Below are 21104 nucleotides of genomic sequence, written 5' to 3'. Positions count from 1 at the left end.
CGGCGGGCGGGGCGGCAGCCAACCCGCACCCAGCTTGTTCGGCGGCGGCCCGCTCCCCACCGCCCCCGCCAGCCAACGGCGGCGCGGCTGCTGCCGATGTGGCCGCCCCGTCCCGGCGCGATGGCCGCCGCCACGAGCTGCCGCCGAGCCGCGCTGGGCGCCCTGCCCCTGGGGGCCGTTGCGGCCGTTAGCGGCCGGGCCGCGGCGCGATGGCGGCGCCTGGCGCTGCCGGGAGGCTGCGGGCCGCGGCTGGCTCCTGCCCGCGGCGTGGCGACGCAGCCCGGGCCCGGCCGGGCCGTGGCGGTGGAGGTGGGGGGCAGGTGAGCGGCCACAGCGGCACCGAGGGACCGGGAGGCGGGGAGCGGGAATCGGCACCGCGGCGTTGTGCCGAGCGCCTGCACGGCGCCCAAACGCGGTTGGAGCAGGCGGTACCCCGCGTGTGGGACTGACAGACACCGTGTGTGACAGACAGACACCGCGTGTGACAGACACCCCGCGTGTGGGACTGACTGACAGACAGACAGGCATCTTGTGCGGCTGGAGGCTTCGCCCCGAGCTGAAGGAATTGGGAGCTCTGGGGCAAAACCCCATCGGAGTTGCTTGTGGTTGGAGTTCCCCCCTTCCACATGTAATGAGGGTTTTCATATCCACCGTGAGGTGCAGCTGCTGTCCTTTAGGATAGGTGCTGGAGGTGAATGTAGGAGGCAATGGGGAGTTGCTTTACATTCACTGTCAGTAACAGATTGTTTCTTTCCCACAGGAAGATGGAACTGTCTTCTGGAAAGCTCGCTAGGTTTGCTGATGGGTCTGCTGTTGTTCAGGTAAAAAAAAAAAAAAAGAGCCTAGAGTTTGTGGAACTTCAAAACTTTTGTGTGTGAGCAGCCATTACTGGTGCATTCCAGCCTGTAAAAAAGTTGTGCCAAGTCTCAAGTAGCAATTTAATCCCTAATGAAAGTGCAGCTATCTGTTGGGGGCAACGGCAGGCTTTTTTTTCCAACAACTTGCAAAAAGCATAGAATTATGCGGTTGTTTTTCTGCAGAGAGTATTGGGAACTGGAATATTAATATATGAATAAGTGTAGGACTTCAATTAATACTTTGGTTGCAGATAATCTTTTTTTTTTTTCTCTTGATCCAGCTAGGTGACACAGCAGTAATGGTCACAGCAGTCAGTAAAACCAAGCCTTCTGTATCTCAGTTCATGCCACTAGTGGTAAGTACTAATGACAAAACTTGTTCTGTGATAATTAGTGACAGCCTTTGCTGTGCTAATCATTAAATAGCAGAGCTCAAGATGCTGAGAGGAGAGAGGAAGGCGAGCAGCAGAGTACAGAGCTTGGACCTCAGAACAGCAGTCTGTGATAACATCACTGTATCTGTGGATGAAGGATGGTCAGTGGGTGTTCTCTCTACTGAGAGCTTTGTGAACTTGGATGTCTGCCACAGCATCCAGGTTTCAGACATCATATTTTAGTTGTGTGGAAAAAATGGCCGGAGTGTTATGCTCAAAGGGTTTACAAGTGTTAAGGATTAATGATTCCTGTTCTACCTTAAGACTGAATAATAATGAATTTCTCAGAGGGTCTATCCTGGGACATTGCCCATTCGATATTTGTGACAGTGACCTGAAATTTTTGCTCATCACACAGGATGCAGTTGATTCAGCATAGACCTTGCTCTGAGCCAGAGATTAGAGTATAGACCTTCTGAGGTGTCCTCTCTAACTTGAACAATTACGTGGCTTTGTAATTAGTGATCTGTTGTCCTTAGGAATCCTGGTTTTGTTTTTTAAAAGGTTGACTATCGTCAGAAAGCTGCAGCAGCAGGAAGAATTCCTACGAACTATTTAAGAAGAGAACTTGGTACTACTGACAAAGAAATTCTTACAAGCAGAGTAATAGGTAGGCTGAATCATTTTATTTATGATATTTTAAAAATATTACATAATATCCTCATGAGCCTCTGAGAAGAGGTAGTAACTTGCAACTGTTGCTTGCAAGGTTGATTGTTTCTGCAGTAATGTCAGGGAAAACCTACCTTGCACTTTCTTTTTGAAGTTTATTGGGGCTAATTGTAAAAACTTAAGTCATCTGGGGCTGTGTACATATTCCTTTATATATGTGTCTGGATCTCAAGAACTTTCATGTCACCTTAGTATATCTAAGATCTCACCTTCATGAGATGTCACCTCTGCAGTTCCATATCTATCTGGAGAAGTGGAATAAAGAACAAAGTTAAACTCAAAAATACATGACAGACGGACTGAATCATATACATTCATTCCCTGTCACTTGATTCCTCTTGAAGTCCTCTCTATCATGGCTTAAGACTTTCACGATTAAGATAACAGCTTTTGAAGTTCAATGTGTACATGAAGCTGATGTCAAATAAGTCAGCATTTTAAGACTGCATGAAACGAGAGAGAACATCCTTTAAGGCCTGGGTTGTCAGAGTTCTACACACTTCAGACAAATAAAGTTAGGAGTAAATCTAGACATCTTGGAAGTAGCATACAGTCCTCAAAGAAAATCAATAAAAGCATTCCTGTCTTTTACGTCTCTTCATTGGAGGCATTTCTGGTAAAATGCTATTTAATAGACCATTTGTATCTTAAACCATAGAAGACTTTTTAATGTTTGTTACTGTGTGTTACGAGATGATTGATATACTTGCCCATATATACCTCTTATTTTTCTCTGAGCACTGGTGAAATTTTAGAGTTGATTACATCTCATGCTAAAATTTCTTGTGGGTTCTCTACCCTTTCTCTTCTCATTTGTTTGGGTTGTTCATTTAAACTATCTCGTCAGTTTCTTGTGGAGTTTATTAGAAGGTAAACTGGATAATGACTACTGAAAGTTGAGTGCTTACACTCTCAATGTTTCTTTTGCAGATAGGTCAATCAGACCACTCTTTCCAGTAGGCTACTTTTATGATACACAGGTATGTCGTGCTGACTGTCCTTAACTGTAGCTACCTTTAGAATGGAAGACTTGGCATGTCCAGTGAAAATTATAAGTGATAGAAAAGCAATTTTTATTGGCATCCAGGATGGCTTTACAGTTTGAAAAAGTCTAATTCTGTAATTCTACTTTTTAGTTTCTCATTTGCATGTCTTAAAATGTTTTTATTATATGCTAGTTCTCAAATTGTGTTGCAGAGATACAGAGAGAAAATTCAAAAGTGCTCTGTTACAACAGGGGAGAGAAAAAGTTAATAAGTGTTACATGTTATATTTTTCACGTTTTTTCATAAGCCTCCTGGCTAAAGCACCTGAACCAGCTTTCCTTTTTAGTTTAAGCGTGTATAAAGATGTGGAATGTTTTGTTTTATTGTCCTTAGCTTTCTATTGACAGTTAATAAAAACTTATAGGTCAAAAATATTCACTGTCTTTTATCTTATGCCAGATCCTTTGTAATCTTTTAGCAGTAGATGGTGTCAATGATCCTGACATTCTGGCAATTAATGGAGGTAAGAAAACTCAAAATTATTGCTTGTGTGATTTTAATATAATTCATTTTTGCTAATAGATTTATATCTCTTTATTCTAGCTTCTGCAGCTCTTGCCTTATCTGATATTCCATGGAATGGTCCTATAGGTAAGTACATATTTTGAAATCCTGAGTATCTTGAATATAATGGGCAAATTAGACAACAGTTTGCTGCTTCTAACAAGAATTGGAGTCTAAAGGCCGATATCTTTTGCTTAATGCGCTGAAATTCACTTTATGATGCATAGAATTGTTGTGCTTCAGAGCAGCATATTTTCTGGACTAAATACGCTTGTATAAGGATTTATAATCCAGAAATATTGTAATACAGTGGTCAGCAGCTTCCTTGAATTTTGTCTTTAAAGAAACTTAAAGCATTGTGGAGAAAGTAGTTGTATAAGAATACTTTTTCTCCAGGAACTCAGGAAGAGCTTTGCCATTGCAAATGTGTTATAGGAACTGTGTCACTGCAAATGTTTTATAAAGACCATAGGCGCTGCGCAGTGATACTGCCAAAGAGAAACTGAAGAATAGATAATCTTGCTTTATAGATTTGTTTTTAATGTATAGCTGACATGCTAATATTTTAAAACAAATCCTTAGCTTAATTATTGCTTTTAGATGTATAATTGTCAGAGTCAAGTGATGCCTTAGAAGAACTTTTCTTATTATAACAATAATTTTACGGAGTTTGTTTCTAGGTGCAGTAAGGGTAGGACTAATCGATGGAGAAACTGTTATCAATCCAACCCGAAAACAAATGTCTTCTAGCATTTTAAATTTAGTTGTTGCTGGAGCCCCACAAAATCAAGTTGGTAAGTGGGTTAACTATCAATATCTGTTGGGTACTCAGTTTGAAAATTGTAGGCAACTCTTTACAGATATCTTTCAAATCTTTGAAACTTCTGTTTCTAGGCAATAGTAGGAATGAACAGTATTGCTAGATAACTTTGGGGTAGAGTAAATTCCATTATTATGCAGTTTAAAGGTAACCTATATTGTCTTGGTTGAGTTGTAGATTGCTATTGAAATAAAAATAAAAATAAAATAGTAATTAATCTAGTGTTTGACTTTCCATTGGTAGTTATGTTGGAAGCAACTGCTGAGAATATATTGCAACAAGATTTCTGTCATGCCATCAAAGTAGGGGTGAAGCATACCCAGCACATAATTCAAGGAATTCAACAGCTAGTGAAAGAACAAGGTGTTGTCAAGAGAACTGTTCAGAAGTTATTTGTTGCTCCTGAGGAGATTGTGGAATGTGCAAAGAAGTAAGTTCAGAACAAACAATTTTGATCTAATTTCTGTTAAGTGACTCAGAAATACTTACTAATGATTATTTAGTCATTTGTGATTAAAATGTTTGGGATCTTGTTCAAGAAAATGTTTTCAATGTTTAGAATTTCTTGCTACATTTTCCGTAGAAACTTAGGGACACTGCCTTTAGCTCTTCTTTTATGCTTAGTGAGAAGGACATGGCAAAATAAGTGGTGTAAAAGCATTGCAAGCTCGTGCATTCTTGTGGAATGGTTACACGGGGAGCCAGGGTTATGTTGGCTTTCGTGAACTTTGTCATGGAGGTGGTGGGGAGTAGGAGAGCAGAAGGCAGGATGGACAGCTGAGACCATTAGTGTTTGTAAATGGCAGTCTGATGCTTTCTTGCAAAAACCAAACATTTAGTCTTCAAAAATTTCTTTCTTTTCTTCCAAAAGACTTGCTTTTAACAAGATCTATGCAGTGTTCACGGATTCTAGTCATGATAAAGTAAGTAATCAATTCAAATGTGATTTGATTTAATATAATGAAATTGTAGTAAGACTTAATTCCTTTATGCTAACCTCTTCTCATCTGAATGTATGTGTAATAGTAATGAATTGTCTTGTAAATTCTTATCTGCCAGAACTAATTTCTTGTGATACATAATTGATCTGTTTGAAGTTGTGTGGAGGTCCTATTTTTCTTTGGGTCTTACAGAACTTTACAACAAACCCAACAACCCAAACTTCTTCTGTTATTCCACTCTGTAGAGTTAACTGGTTGCAAATCCTGTGTTCTAGATTTCTAGAGATGAAGCAATTAACAAAATAAGGCTTGAAACAGAAGAGCAGCTGAAAGGTATTTTATGCTTTCTTAGTATTTAGAAAATGTTTATATCAAACTAGCGGTACTTAAAATTACAGTGTGCTGTTTGTTGGCCATGCTATTTTAGAAGTTCTCTGAGATTCATTTCCTAATTTCAGTTACGGTTACTTTTTTTTATACCCAGAAAAATTTCCAGAGGCTGAGCCTTATGAAATCATGGAATCTTTCAATGTGGTCTCTAAGGATATTTTTAGAAATCTTATTCTGAACGAATATAGAAGGTAAGTATGTCAAATCCTTACTGTATAATTATTTCTGTCAATTTTTTCTCTGAGACTATAGTTTCATTGATTTCATAATTTCTGCTCCTAACTTTAGGTGTGATGGAAGAGATCTGACTTCCCTCAGAGATATTAAATGCGAAGTGAATATGTTTAAAATGCTTCATGGATCAGCCTTATTTCAGAGAGGTCAAACACAGGTAGTATTGTTAAATGATTTAAGTTCTAAATATAATGTATCAGAAGCCAAAAGGCTTGTACTTTTCGTTTAAACATGAAATTTCCTTATTCTATCCTGCTAAGAATAATGTGTGCTGGAAGTCTGTGTGATAAGCAGGCTAGCTATTTCATGCAGTATTGTCTGCACAATTAAGATCCATGGTTTTTAAATGAGCTTATTCAGTTTTAGTGAACAAACTGCTACAGGCTCCTGACAGGGTAGGAGGCATTAAATCAACATTTTTAAATGTGATCGCTTATAAGATTGTATAATCTTTATAAATCATGAGTGTTTGAGAGAAGAAGGTTTTCAGAAGTGGTAGATGATGGTACCATATTTGTTGCTGAAATCATTTTTTCATTCTTCATTATCAGTATGAAAAGTTGTAAAACATAGAAGTATCTAAGAGCTGTTTATTTATCCCTTATTCTAGGTTCTCTGTACAGTTACATTTGACTCCATAGAATCAAGTGTAAAATCAGATCTTATTTCAACAGCTGTGAGGTATGTGTATCTTTATGGTTTTCTGTCAGTGATACTAACAGAGGGTGAGCACTTAAACACATTTTATAAAAATTGCTGTTAATAAGAAGACATTAATTCCATTGACATGTGTGAAGTTGAAGTGTACTGCAGTGTGTGCAGTAAGATGCTGATATTCTTGAGGTTTGTCTGCTGTCTGATGCATCAAAGTCTGCATAAAGCATTGATAAGGGCCTGTTCTATTCCAGACAGCTAGGAAAGCTGTTTAAATGTCTATAAAGATACAACCCTCATATGTTAACTCATATGAGTTAATCCTCGTATGTTAACTGTAGACCGTGTTTTTTAATTAATTTACTTAAAAAAAAAAAAAGGGAGGGGGCTGTTAATGAATCGACAGATCTGCAGGATTTACTTGGTCAATTTCTAGGTAGAGTTGAATATAATCTTACTACATATAATATTTAGGACACATTTGGTGGTTCTTTTTGACATGGTCTTGTTTTTTTAACAGTGGAGTTAAAGATAAAAACTTCATGCTGCATTATGAGGTGAGTTTCATTGTCACAGCTTTCTGCATGGTTTATATAAGGGCTTTAGGTCTTGCTCTCAGAATTGAAATTGTTTAATTCCAAGAATATGAATTATCTCTAGATTTGCTAGGTTTTGCTAATTACAATTTATATATGAATTTGTCCTATAGTTTATCAACAGAAATGCTGGTTTCCTAAAAAGCACTACATAATTTATAAGCTGCTATTTTATGCAGCCTTTCTAATAGTTTAACATCAGGTTAGTTTCTTAAAGACAGGTTACTACTGCAGGCAGGATTAACCTGCTCAATTACTTCTAGTAAATTAATGTGTGCAGCTGACATGCTACACTAGTAGTCAATAAGTGCTTTTACATCTCCAGTCTTAGTCAGCCTTTGGAACTTGCCCAAAGTATTTTGTACAGGCAAGGGACATATTTGTGTCATCTGTATGACAGAAACAAGATTTCTGATATGTTGTTTGACAAGTTTAGTTAGAGTAAGCCTGTTGTCCTATTCCTTGGCTACCTTGCAGCTGCTTTATTCTCTTTTGTTATGGGGAATTAAAGCATGAACTAAGTGAACACTGTCAACTAATCCTGACTTGCAAACTAAGTGACTGATAGAAGTTGTGTGGTTGTTTAATATTTAGTTGTTGTTTTTTTTGCTTTTGCCTTGAGACGCACCAAAACTTCAAAGAGACTTTTTCAAAGTGTTTGTTTTGAAGAGAAAAAGAAACAAGTTAATCTCCTGTATGTGCGCTTCTATTTTTTTGCTCTATAGTTTCCTCCTTATGCAACAAACGAGATTGGCAAAGTTACTGGTGTAAACAGAAGAGAACTTGGACATGGTAGGTTAAAACTACAGAAGTTGTTTTATGCTGTAAGCTCTAATATTTTGATCGTCTTTTATTTATGGCTTTTATTTGTATTTTTAACAGGTGCACTGGCAGAGCGAGCACTGAAACCAATTATTCCTCAGGATTTCCCTTTCACAATACGAGTTACTTCTGAAGTCTTAGAGTCAAATGGTATTATGGCTTTCTTGTTCTTCAAGAAACAAGAGATAGTCTTGTTCTTAAACAAAAAACCTCAAGTTTGACAAACTACATATAGATGTTTTTGTAGACAACAGATTTCAGTTTTAAGCCTTTTAATCTTGGTGGCTCTACTATCTGAAGTATTTTAAAATATGGACCTTTCCTTTCCATTTGTAAAGTAGCACAGTATCAATACAAGGTGTAAGTATAAATGCAGACTTTATTGAAGTGGCCTTTTTGGGGCATTTTTATGCTCCAGAGTGAGGAATATGTTAGTATGTACTGAAACCCATTCTTCAGTATTTAACCACAGCTGGTAACCTTCCTGATGTACAGATAATACCTGTTTTCTTTATCTCCCCATTTTGGGAGGAAGCTATTGATTTCACCTTTCTGCAGATTCTGCTTTGTGGCCAGGAGTTCCATGAGAGCCATCTGCAACTTCCTAGCAGTTGTAGTGAGATTTGATGTCTGGGAGGAGGAGTTACTGAGGAATGGGAATGAGTCCCATTTGCAGCTGACAAACTCCCCAGCTTGATGATCAGTTCTTGCTCAGTATCACAAAAGATTCAAACTGTTAAGTTTCTTGCTAAAGTGCTTTTGCTACAGAAACTGTCTGGTAAACTAATTATTTATTGTAGTACATGTATTGCCCAATGGTATCTTCTGGCTACCAGAACATAATTTTCCAACTGTCATTGAACAATATCACCAGTAAGTCTTGTTTCGAATGCTTCTTACCAGGGTTTAATACTATTTTTCTCGTATATTCTAACTCTGTAGGGTCATCTTCAATGGCTTCTGCATGTGGTGGAAGTTTGGCATTAATGGATGCAGGTACAAAACATGGCACTTAAGGATAAACTGCATATGATAATGTGTTAAAGGATTTGGAGATGACCAAAGCTTATTAAAAAAAAAAAAATGTACATTTAATTACCACTGTTAGGAGTTCCAGTATCGAGTGCAGTGGCAGGTGTAGCAGTGGGTCTCGTTACCAAATACAGTCCAGAAAAAGGAGATCTTGAGGACTATCGTTTGCTGACAGACATCCTGGTGAGTTTTGGTAGCACAGTGGTTACTACTGATGTTTAATTCTGTAAAATACCTCTACATCCTTTCTGTAACATTATTTTTACCCACTTAATTCTAGAACATATGCTACTGGATATATTAGTAGTTTTGTCTTCTGTTTTGTCTTGCAGCTGCCTCTATTATGTAAAAAAAATCTATAAAATGTCTAGTCATGTTAATTTTGTGTAACTACTCAGTTGTTACTTTTAAGCTCTGATAAGTGTACTATTTTAAATAAATTTTATCTCTTGTGGAAGAAAGGGTCATAATTATTGGAATCAGTAGTTTACTGAAAAACACAGTATATTGGAAGGAGAGCAATTGGCAAGGTTGCTGGGGAGGAAAAAATGCACGTGATCATGCTGCTGTTTCCTGTGGCAGCTGTTGATCGTACCAAGTAAACTGGGGATTTATTCAAAAACTAGGCCACAAACACAAAAGCTCTCAGCTTATAAGAACAGAAAGGAACTGTGTTAATCAGGAGTGGTGAAGTAAGGGTGGGGAAAAAAAAAGATACAAATAGGAAAAGTGACACCAAGTCTGCAAGTGGCTCCTAGTCTACTTTGTGGTTTACTGAAGCCTAGAATGCACTTTTGGTGTAATGAGAATTGGTACTGGGACATAGTTACTCCAATTTTTCTTTCTGCCTGTACTGACAGGGAATTGAAGATTACTATGGTGATATGGATTTCAAGATGGCGGGTACTAATAAAGGGATAACTGCCTTGCAGGTATTGTAACGTGAAAGATTAATTTTATCAATCTTCAGGAATGTCTGTCTAAAAAAGCTTTCCGTGTATATTGATGCTACTTAACTCACTACTTAACTCTTTTCACATTAGGTTGATCTAAAACTACCAGGAATACCAATAAAAATTGTCATGGAAGCTATTCAGCAAGGCACTGGTATGTCCATATTAAGATTTGCACCCATTATATTAAGTTATAAAATGTATTAAATTAAATATTTAAATATTTTATTTTGGGGGGGGTGGGGGGCTAAGGCAGGCATGGGGATTAAAAAAAAAGTTCAGTGTTATATTCTATGCTTGAATATTAGTACTTGATACAGAACAAACTTTTGTTTGTTTGTTGAGAGCATTTAGTCTTCAAAAAAGCTTGCCCTTCCCAGCATGGTTATCTTCCATATCGTTTTACATAGTGTATGTGAAAGTGTGTGCTGCTCCTAGAGGTATACTTTCTTGTTAAGAGAACAAAAAATACTTAATGCAAATGGTGTGATTCTAATGATGACCAATTTAAATCAATGTATAACTTCTGGAAAAAAATGCGGTAAAACTTGTGGTTGAGCAAACCGGGGGGGGGGGGGGGGAAGGTAGGGTAAAAGTCCTTGACATCTCAGGGAGTTCATCATTAACATGCAGTAGCTCAATACTCCTTAAATAATACAGGTAACGAAGGCTGAAGTGCAGCTTTGGGCACTGAAATTGGATTGCTTTTGATAGGTGAAAGTTGGGAGAGGCAAGAGTCACCTAGTTGCTATTTAAATACTTAAGTGTTTGTTGTTCTGAATACAGTTAACAAACATCCTATTCCATGTTTGTTTTAAATCCAACAGAATAATGCTATCAAAAACAGCAGCAAACTTTTTCTTGCTTATCATAAATTCAAATATATCTACTATTGAAACTTACTCTTCTTTGTATTCTCGTGTGTACAGCTGAAATATTATTGAGCCATATGAAAACTGAAGGTACAAGCATTAATAAGGATTTCTCTAGTTGTAAGAAATTTCCACTCAACTGCGACAACACTTTAACAAGAAAACATTTATTAAAATAGAAGAACTAGTAATTCCTGTTCAAAGGTGTATCACTTCAAGAAGATCAGTTAAAGTTTCAGGCCAGTATATCATAACTTAGCTAATCAAAGCTACACCCTGTTGCTCTCATCATCTCTAATTTATTTAAATAATAGCATACAGTTCTGTGCTTCATTGTTAACGTTTTGGTCTGCATAAAGTGCTGAAGGTGTAGGACTAGTACACAGAGCAGAAAGTCGTACTCCAACAAAGGTACACTACCTAAAATGTGTCATATTACCATGATATATTGTTAAGTTAGGCAAGAGGTAGATTTCATGAATGGATGTTATCTACTTTATAACAGAAGCAACATAAATTTATATTAGTCTTATGCAAAACTTTTCCCTCTTCTTCCTTTTCCCAAACCACTGCAGCTGCAAAGAGGGAGATTTTGCAAATTATGAACCAAACACTGGCAAAACCCAGACCTAACAGAAAAGAAAATGGACCAGTTGTAGGTAATTATTAATTGTATGTTGATATGAATTGATGTCTTTTATAGTTTTTAACAATAAATTACTGTTTAAAACTGCTTTTTTTAATGAATGTATCATATTTTTCTGTCTTTCGTGATTTCTGAGGGGAGTTGTTGTTTTTTATTGCCCTGAGGGGCAGTACTGTACTACTTCATTGCACATTAGAAAGCGGAATAAGCTGAAGTTGTGTGGAACTCACAAAATGAGAATAGATATAGATGCCAGCATTGGATTGGCTTAAGGTAATTTACACTCAAATTACTTACGTTCTAAGTCTTCATTAATTCTAATACTTAAACATAATTTCATCAGTGTTCAGCATATAATATGACTAGCCATAAAAAAAAGAAGGACTTTTGTGATGGTATTCAGGATCATCATACTTAGCATTTCAAAGTATATTTATGTGTTCTTTCAGAAACAATCCATGTGCCATTATCAAAAAGGTTAAGGTTCATGGGTCCTGGGGCCTATAATTTGAAAAAACTTCAAGCACAGACGGGTAAGACATCTTTGTTTTCCTGTGATCACTTATCCTTAAGTGTTAATAGCTTCTTTTCACTGTACAAAAATCTCTTGTATGGGGTTTTAATTAGTGGAACTTGGTAGCACATAAATTACTAGCACAGCTACTGTTAAGTGTTAATGCTACCTTTCATGTCCTTTCAGAACCTAGACAAAGGTAGGCTTAAACTTTACAAATTGTTCTGTAGAACACCTCTGTTTAATACCTGAGGGCATTTATGCTTCAGTAGAAACATCCTAGCAAGTTATATAGGAAGAAATATTAAGTGAAGAAGGTGCTTTATACTGCAGCCTGTCTAACAGTGTTTGTTTAGACTAGTATGTTTAGCCATTCCAATACTCAGTACAGATCAACGTACAGTAAAGGCTCAATAAATAAGAGATTCCAGTGTTTCAAATAGATAAAGCTCATTTTGGCTATTCTGTTGTGTAGATTCTCTGTAGAAGTGCTTATAGGTTTTCTTGCAGCAGGAATTTCCAGAAGTATGGCGCACACATGAATGAGTGGTGAAGCCAAGCGAGTGATACGTTATGAACATGTTGCAGTATAGATCAAATGTATGTAGTCTTTCTGCCTGTAGACTGAAGCTTTTTGATTAGGAAGAGGTACTGAGCTCTTTTCTATGGTGCTCTTGCCCTGTTTTCTTAGGACTCTGTGAGGAGTTTGTATATGCTGTTAACATGCTGGGAAATGTTAGAAATAGAGCTCACTATCATGTTGCAGGAGTGACGTGTACTGGGGCTTAAACTGGTAACAAGTAGTGTGGGAGAAGTTTACTGACCTCATTACATTTCTTGGAAAAAACTTGTTCTGCTTGACGTTAAGTGCCAAATTCAAAGTTAACATCTTCTGTACTACCATTTCCCAAATAGGGCAGCTGATGCATTGGTAGAGGTTGGACTAATGGAGGTTGAAATTAGACCAATAGCTGCAGTTGGCTTCAGAAGTTAGTGGGCAGAATTTTTAAAGTGTTAAGAACTTTAGGTATTTGAGAGGCTGTACTTTGTTACTTTCAAACCAGTGAAACTAGACTTAATCCAAACTTTACACCTCGCCAACATGATGAAGCTAATAATCAGCCAATGTTCAGCCATGATAGAGGTGTTTCTGCTGTAATACCATTAAATATATCAGATTCTTCTGAACACTTATCTGTAAGTACAGGTTCTTTCTTTCATTGGTTAATATAGTAAAATTTCACACATTGCCTACTTTTAGAGAACTACATTTTAAAAATGTTTGATGTTCATAGCATATCAAGTAGATGTTCTGCTTCAGCTGCTTTGGACTTGGAACTCTTTTAATAATCTAGCTGGCTTGGGTAGTGCTTGTCAGGGGGCTGGGTTGGAGAAAAGAGATTATGCTACTTTGACTGCAAGCATATGTGGCCTGTTGGATGGAAAACTAGTCGAGAGGTGTGAAGAATTTCTGTGCAACCTTACTATGTTCTAGCTCTGAAAAACTTTAATTTCCATCAGCTATTAATGAAAGCTACAGTTTAATAATGAAATTCATAAACATTAATGAAGAAGCTAAGATTAAATTAAGCTCTCAAGATTTTTTCCACTTACAGCAGGGTTATAGCAAGCAACAATTGTGCAAATGTGTATGGTTCCATGTGGAACACAAGCTCGTGCAGGTATACCTGTGACATGGTTTATACAGTTGTATGTAGAGCTGTCCAGTGCCTAGTCTGAAGAATATTTGAAATGATGAGGACTTGAGATCTTTGTCAGACTATGCAAAACCATTTTGCTCTATGCAAGTCTTTACTAAATGTGAATTTTCTGCTTGCTGAAAAAATAGGAATGTTCACCAAGGATTCTTTGATTAATAAATTCTATTTCTAAGGTGTAACTTTAAGTCAGCTGGATGAAGAGACGTATTCTGTGTTTGCTCCCACACCTAGTGCTATGCATGAAGCAAGAGAGTTTATCCGTGAAATCTGCAAAGATGATGTAAGGACAGACTTTTTGTTGTTAGATTTTTCAGTTTGCAGTTTGTGAGTACGTGTCTTACTGTTTTTTTTCTCTTTTCCCTACAGCAGGAAGTTAATTTGGAATTTGGTGCAGTTTATACAGCCACAATTACTGAAATTAGGTATGAAAAGTTCTCTGAAATTGAATTTAATTTATTTACATAGATATATTCCTGAGACATAGATAGGATTATAAAATTGGTTTTTAAAGCATGCCAAACTTCTGCGGGTGATGTTGGCACCTGCGTTATTCCTAGTATTTTGCTCTATTGAAAACATTCTCTTAATAAGGCTGTTTCTTTTTGCTATTTAGTTATTAGTATGTCTCCTTAAATTACAGGCTTGAAGGTCTTTTTTCATCTTTGTATCTGAGAGAGATGATTGGAATTTGCTTTCACTTTTTTGAAAGGACACATCTTGGATTGAAGTGGCAAGCACTTTTTGGATGTACTTTGTATTTAAAATAGTTAGGACAGTGTAGTTTCCATCCAGTTTAGATTAAGGAGAAATGCATAGCCATGGTTGAGAGGAGAATTTAAAAAAAGGATGAGTAATATCTTGTCTATGAAAAGTTTTCTAATGTTTGTTTTTGGAGTAAATTTGCGAAATAAGTTATATGTATGACTTCTATCAGTGTATTTTTGAAATGACTTGTTCTGTTTTCCAGAGATTCTGGAGTGATGATAAAATTGTATCCAAACATGACACCAGTGTTACTTCATAATTCACAGCTCGATCAAAGAAAGGTAATGCATCCTTAAACAAATGTAAACTAGAGATTCTAAAACACTTTTTTTTTGTTTTAAATGAATTCTTACCTAACCTAGTTTCCATCAGCTGTAACACACATACTGGAGTCTAGAGTCTATTTTTGTAACACAAAAAGCTGTCTTAGACTAGCAGCATTTTCTTGTTTAACCTTTGCTTGCCCTGTGTTTAGAGCTGCAAGGAGTCTTGCTGTATGCTTGCTATCATCCTGTTGTTGATACTTTTATAGACATCACATCTTTAGTTCTAATACCCTTTCTATGTAACGTAGAAGTCTGTAGTTCATTAGTTGACTAGTTCATTGAGCCACTTTGGTCCATGCGTGGTTGCTTGAGATGTAGCATGAAGACAACTGTGTATTTTTTTGTTTGTTTTTTCCCTCCTGAAAACTGAGTTTTTCTGAAAAATCCTGTGTTCTAGATTAAACATCCTAGTGCCCTGGGATTAGAAGTTGGACAAGAAATTCAGGTAGATTTTTTTGAACTTTAAAATGATAACAAACTCTTTGTATTTTAGTATTTGAATTTTTTTGTTTTGTGTTTCTGAAGGAAATACTTTGCTATATCAGATTGCTTTTCTGTGCTCCTTAAATGCCTGATCACCTCCAATCAGAGTTTTTAGTGTCATGCCCTTGCTGTCTTAGGTACCATGTTGACCTGACTAAGCCGTATAGATGAAACAGTGTCTGTTGTATGTGGTTTTGCATGTTTGGGGTTTTTTTAAGCATTTTCCTCTCTTTTTTTTTTTAAAGCTAATTCTATCTTTAAGTTGATTAGTCTCGTATGGTGATTTAAGATAACGTTATCAGATCTGAAAGCGGTGTGGTGGTCTTAAAGTGGTAAGTTTTCTTAACAGGTTAAATACTTCGGGCGTGATCCAACTGATGGTAGAATGAGGCTTTCACGTAAAATTCTGCAGTCACCAGCCACAACTGTGCTTAAAACCCTCACAGACAAAAACAGCATTATGATGGGAGGTACTGTTCCACAGTCATCTACTTCATCTCAATGACTGGTAAGGCCACAGGAAACATTTGACAGCTCAGTACTGTGCCTTCTTTACAACTGTTGTATAGGACTATCAGTCTGTTTCTTGTACTGTATAGCTGATATTCAGTGTTGTGTGAATACTGCTTGCCAATTGTTACAATTTATCATAAGGTAGCACCTTGCCTTCCATACCACTTTGTTCTAAAGAGCTTGATGCTGTAAAAAGAGTACAAATTCTTTGATGGTTTCAGTCATCCTAGACAGTGTATTTTCTCCAAAACCAACATACTTATTAATCTAGAATACCTGTAAGTATTCTATCTTCTCTACCCTGCCACCATTTTTTATATTGGGGTAGGGGGAAGGGCAGGGTAGGGGAAGGTGAGGTTGTTGTTTGTTTTGTTTTGTTTTTCAGTTTTCTTGAAACTGAAACTCACTTACTGGAGTGCCAAAAGCTCTTCTCTAGAACTAGTTTCCAAGCATGCATTTGATGGTTGATAGATTTGTCTCAACTTTTCCCAAATCTATTCTGTGTATTCTGTTTTCCTTAGGAAGCTGCTAGAGCTGGAAGGTATCTGATCATAAGATTAAGAGTAATTGTGCAACAAGGTTGGCAAATAGAGTTGCAAATGCACCCCTGATAACTTAAGGCGATCTGTGGCAATCTTCTACAAATGATTCACAATGCTAGAAGAAATTAAAATTCAGTGAAGAAAATTACAGTCTTTCAAAAAGTGTTTCTGAATTTGATGTCTTGATATTAGTTGGTTACAGAGTATTTTCTTTCTCTTTCAGGGGAAAAAAAGGCCTGGTAGTTCATGGAAACATGAGACACCTTTGCTTGAATCTGCAGATGTCTTCACAAGAATCTGCATGTGGATGGTAGTGAATCATATTTTTAAAATAGATGGTATTCATGCTTAAAGGTGATGTAGAACTTAAAAGTACTCAAACTGATTAAAAAATTGTTCAAAAGAAACAGGAAAAACCAATATTCTTACATTGTGTAGCATGGGTGAGAATCTAAGAATGTGGAATTGCATAGACTGAAGAGCAGACTACTTTAAGTCATTTCAGTGCTTAAGATTCTTCCTGCTACCATCTCAGGATAAAAATGCAAAGATGGAAGGCAAGTACTTAAAAGTACTTCCTGGGAGAAGGAATTCTCCTATTTGGTTGATGAGGTATGACAGTGGTTGAGAGGCATACTTGGCCAGTCCAGGTTTTACTGGCTTTTCAGTGTCTAAGATTTAAATGCTGAGCAAAATGTGAAAACTTTACAAATTATCACCTGTATCATGATGGGTACTCTTTCAGATAAATACATAATAACTGCCATAGGGTTCAGACTTGCTAAGGTATCTGAGCAGAAGGGGGACAAAAATGAAGAACCTACCTGAAACAACATCACTTATCTGGGTTCATTAATACTGGGTTTTAAGATACATAATAAAAATACTAAAATAATTGTTTTACAATAAACAAATGATGTGATGGTTCTTTCCCCCAAAACCTCCTCATTAAGAGTCTCAGAATTCCTCTATATGATTATGTTCTATTATCAGACTCACTGATCTCTTTTAAATTTCAAAACATACAACTCCTTGTTTTTTTCTACTGTGATGTACAGACCTTAAAAATCAATGAGGTGTCCCTTCTGGTGTACCCAAATCTGTAGATATTCCTAACAGGAAAATCAAGTTTCTAATGGCAAGTCAGCTCTGGACCTCCTGAAAGAAAAAAAGAAAAAAAGAAAAAAAAAACAGTGGAGAGAAGAGAAATGTGAATGTATAGTAAAAAAAATATTTTGCCTTTTTTATTCTGACCTAAAATATTAAAAAAAAAAAAAAAATGGCCCCCTTCTTTGTTGTTGTCTGTCTTTTATTATGTAAAATGGAAAAATTTTTCCTTAACAATCTTTGCTCTTCTGTGAGAACTGTATCCTTGTATTTCTTAGCAAGAATTCTAATGTCCTTGCTTCCTGTGAATTAACTTAAATGGCTGGTATCCTGGCTGCTCCCTATCATCCTGGATAGTGTTAATGAAATAGTGACAAATGTTAAAATTCCTGAACGGAAGCTCAGAAACATTTTCATTTCTCATAACTGTTTTCAGAAATTGACTTTTGCAATCTTAATTGGTTTTCCAAGGTTTAGCTTATTTTTATTATAGACAATTTTCTGTAAAGCTTCTTTTTGTAGTAAACAGAAGGGTGTTCTAGTTACTATAATACTAATGCTAGGAGCTTTTTAGCTAGCACATTACCAATAAGATGCTTGCATTTGAATCTGAAGATTAAGAGACCAAAGAATCTAAATGTTTGATACAAGTTGTAATTTCTCACTCATAGTAACAGCAATATTGATGATTTGTTAGTCTGTGTGATAGGTGGTGATCTTGGTAACTAAGCTGTTAGGGGTGCTGGAGGAGTTTTGCTTAGTGGGGGACAATACTTGAGTGTTCCTGTGGTAGAACCTGACTGTCTGCACTTGTAACAAGTTTTAGGCCCTATGGGAAGGGGTGGAAGAAAATAAGTTTGGGAACTGTATGGGAGGAGCACAAACCAGCTGCTCACCTCTGAGGAGAGAAGTTCAGCTGGAACCAAGAATTGAGTAAGTGCGAGCAAGTGAGAACCTTTCTGGAGGGACAGCAGGTTGGGGTCAGGCACCCAGGGTCCGTCTGGGAGCCGTCACTAACAGCAGGTTGGGCCATGGTGTGAGAGATGCTTGACACTTCCCTCAGCTTATCAGCATTAATTGGAGAACAGGTGGGTTCCTAGTGCTTGAGAGAGAACTCAGCCCTGTTGCTGTAGCAATTTCTTCATGTTTGAAATAGTGATTTTTGTCTCTACTGCCGTAGATGATTAGCTTCTGTAATGACCCATCATTTTAAATGGAGCCATTGAGAATTGCTATGGAAAGTGAAGTTGGGCAGTTGCAGCATTACACCGCCTGCTGTGAACTTACTTCAGTGAAGCAGCATTGCATAACAAGGATTCCAGGCAGCAGCCTGGCATTTTACAGCTTCATTTCTTGGTGCTATTTAACGAAGGTTATCCAGTTAGAGTTTGAACTTCCTAACTGAAGTTTGAGAGGGAGACTTGTATTTGAGATACCTCTTTGTGCTAAATGAAAGCTACCACTGTAGTCTCTTTTTAAGGCAGGCACTAGGCTGGTGCAGTCTTCTTGCTTTGGTTTTTTGTTTGTTTGTTTTTAACGAGCTTTTTGCATGGATTATGATGGTAAATCAGAATCTCAATGTTTTACTCAAAGGCTGACGTTGTCATCCTTAAGGTTCAAAATAATTGTTACCCATTATTACCTGTTAGTAATAAAATAAACTACATTCTTCCAAACAAATTGTAGGCTTCAGAAGCCTATCTTGGTAACAGAATATAAATGAAACTTTATTAATAAATGTTAGTGAATTTCTCTAGTTCACTATTATAACTTAATAGTATCGTAAAGGAAGTTATATATATACTTCTAAGCACTTCTAATATGAAAAGATAGAGTTCAAGTTGTGGATGTTTATTTTTCTGGCATTAAATCTCAGAATCCAAAATACTTAGGAAAAAAAAAGTGAGGAAATACTTGCATCTAGCAAGTGATCAGTCCAACCTCTGTGTGAGAACTCTGAAAAATTGGTTCCACATCCGTTGTTCCACCTGAAGGCAAGAATAACCTTACCTAGCCTATTTTTATATTGCCAGCTAGTGTCCAAATCAATAATGTTTTAGCAAGCAAAAATGTGTTACTGCTAAGAGGGAAAAAAAAAAAAAGCTTAAATCCATGTGAATACTTACTTTTTTATAGCACGGAGAGAACAACTTAAAATGCAACTTAAGTGAAAGTATGCTGTTTAAATTGGTTTGTCTGCAGAGTCTAGGCTGCTTTTCCTCAGAGCTGTATTGTGCAACTGGTGAAAACTTTCAGAGAAGTGAGATGTCTTAGCATTGTTGTGTTAAGATATTGAAATCTAGAGAATCGTTGCACTACCATCAGACAAGCAAAACTGGTCTGCTCCAAAGAGCTTGCAGTTAGAACAGTGTTTGAACCTTGTAGAGAACTGGAGGTGATGTTTACAGAAACTAAGGTAATAGTGTCTCTTTAAAATCACTTTTTTGTTATTGTTGCATGTAAACAAAATTTCTTGTTTTCCATCCTGTTTAGAGAATAATAATTTTTGGAAACTTGTTATCACACCAAAGCTGGTGCTATATCTTTGTAACAGTTGAGGGCTATAACTGTGTTTGGCAAAGCTGAAACTTTCACATAGGCACAGAGCTTTAGGAGCTGAGGTTTTTTTAAATGCTTTCAATAAATACTACACGTACAATGACAGTGTAAGCACTGGCCTAATCATACTTCTGGGCTTATGTGCCAGAGGGAACGATGCAGTCTAACTTCAAGAACTTTTATGTGATGTAGAAATGAGTAAATGAAGTTAGAGCCACTCCATGTTGTCAAAACTGATGACTTGCTCTGTATGCAGCCTATCCTAACACAATTTATTGTTTTGATAACGAATGGAGAACTTCAACAGCTACAACATATTGCTCTATGATAACGAGTAGGTGAGCTACTGACAGGTGCAACAACTCAATTAAAAAGTGCTGTATTGCTGTTTCTGAGCCCCATGATGTAGAACTTTCCATGTATTACTTTCCTGATTTTGTATTTACTCTGGTTTTAAATCAGATTCATAAGAGCAGCTGGAACAATGCTTGCATGATTTTTAAAAGCAAAGCTTCCCAGAATGGACTTGACTTTTAGTGGAATAGATAAGGTCATGTTGCAGTTTGTACACCCCAGCCAAACCATGCCCAGGCAGCAGAGTCCTGTTCTCTGCAAAAAGGAGCCAGGTGACCAAGGGAATATAATGTCTGCATCTGTTCAGGAGGTTTTCCAGAGAGGTTGTTTTCATGCCTGAGGTGGTCACAGACTTATTTTGCAGCTTAAGCAGAGAAATATTTTTTGTGTGTGCTGATTCTGGCTCACATATTTCCTATTCCTTTTGTAGTTGTTCACCGTGATAATGAGAACTCACTCCAGTATCTTCTAGTGTGGTTTCTCGCTATTGTGTGTATCTGGATAAGTGTCATATTTAAACTTTAAAAGGAGAGGTCACACGTTTACACGCTTGTTTGAAGAACTGAAGAGTATGCATAGAGTTCTTGCAGAAGAAGGCTGGAGTTTAAGAGAGGCAGATGTCCTGAAGCAGCAGTATGCAGTGGCCATTGTGTTTTTTCTTTTCACGTGCTTCTTTTCTTCTTATTGGACTTTCACTGGTGCAGAAATGGTCCTTGTGTAATATCTTGAGAGGATCAAGCCATATAA

General features: G+C 37.1%; 1 protein-coding gene across 1 annotated transcript; it reads left to right on the top strand.

Annotated features, from left to right (window-relative positions):
• The first annotated feature begins 14 nt into the window (after positions 1 to 14).
• Positions 15 to 16744, top strand: PNPT1 (polyribonucleotide nucleotidyltransferase 1). The gene is made up of 29 exons (XM_083832362.1): positions 15 to 320; positions 761 to 821; positions 1139 to 1213; positions 1796 to 1901; positions 2894 to 2943; positions 3409 to 3472; positions 3553 to 3600; positions 4194 to 4307; positions 4577 to 4763; positions 5205 to 5256; positions 5550 to 5607; positions 5759 to 5855; positions 5953 to 6055; positions 6509 to 6579; positions 7073 to 7109; positions 7874 to 7940; positions 8031 to 8120; positions 8913 to 8966; positions 9079 to 9185; positions 9863 to 9934; positions 10046 to 10109; positions 11403 to 11486; positions 11923 to 12006; positions 13882 to 13988; positions 14075 to 14130; positions 14676 to 14754; positions 15197 to 15244; positions 15632 to 15790; positions 16561 to 16744. Exons 1-28 carry the CDS (start codon positions 97 to 99, stop codon positions 15785 to 15787), a joined length of 2415 nt encoding a protein of 804 aa, XP_083688488.1. The 5' UTR covers positions 15 to 96; the 3' UTR covers positions 15788 to 15790; positions 16561 to 16744.
• Positions 16745 to 21104: the final 4360 nt, after the last annotated feature.

This window comes from Anser anser (assembly GCF_964211835.1).
Source record: "Anser anser genome assembly, chromosome: 3".
Taxonomy (NCBI): domain Eukaryota; kingdom Metazoa; phylum Chordata; class Aves; order Anseriformes; family Anatidae; genus Anser; species Anser anser.
Note: the sequence above shows the minus strand (reverse complement) of the source record. Positions and strands in the feature narration are given on the sequence as shown.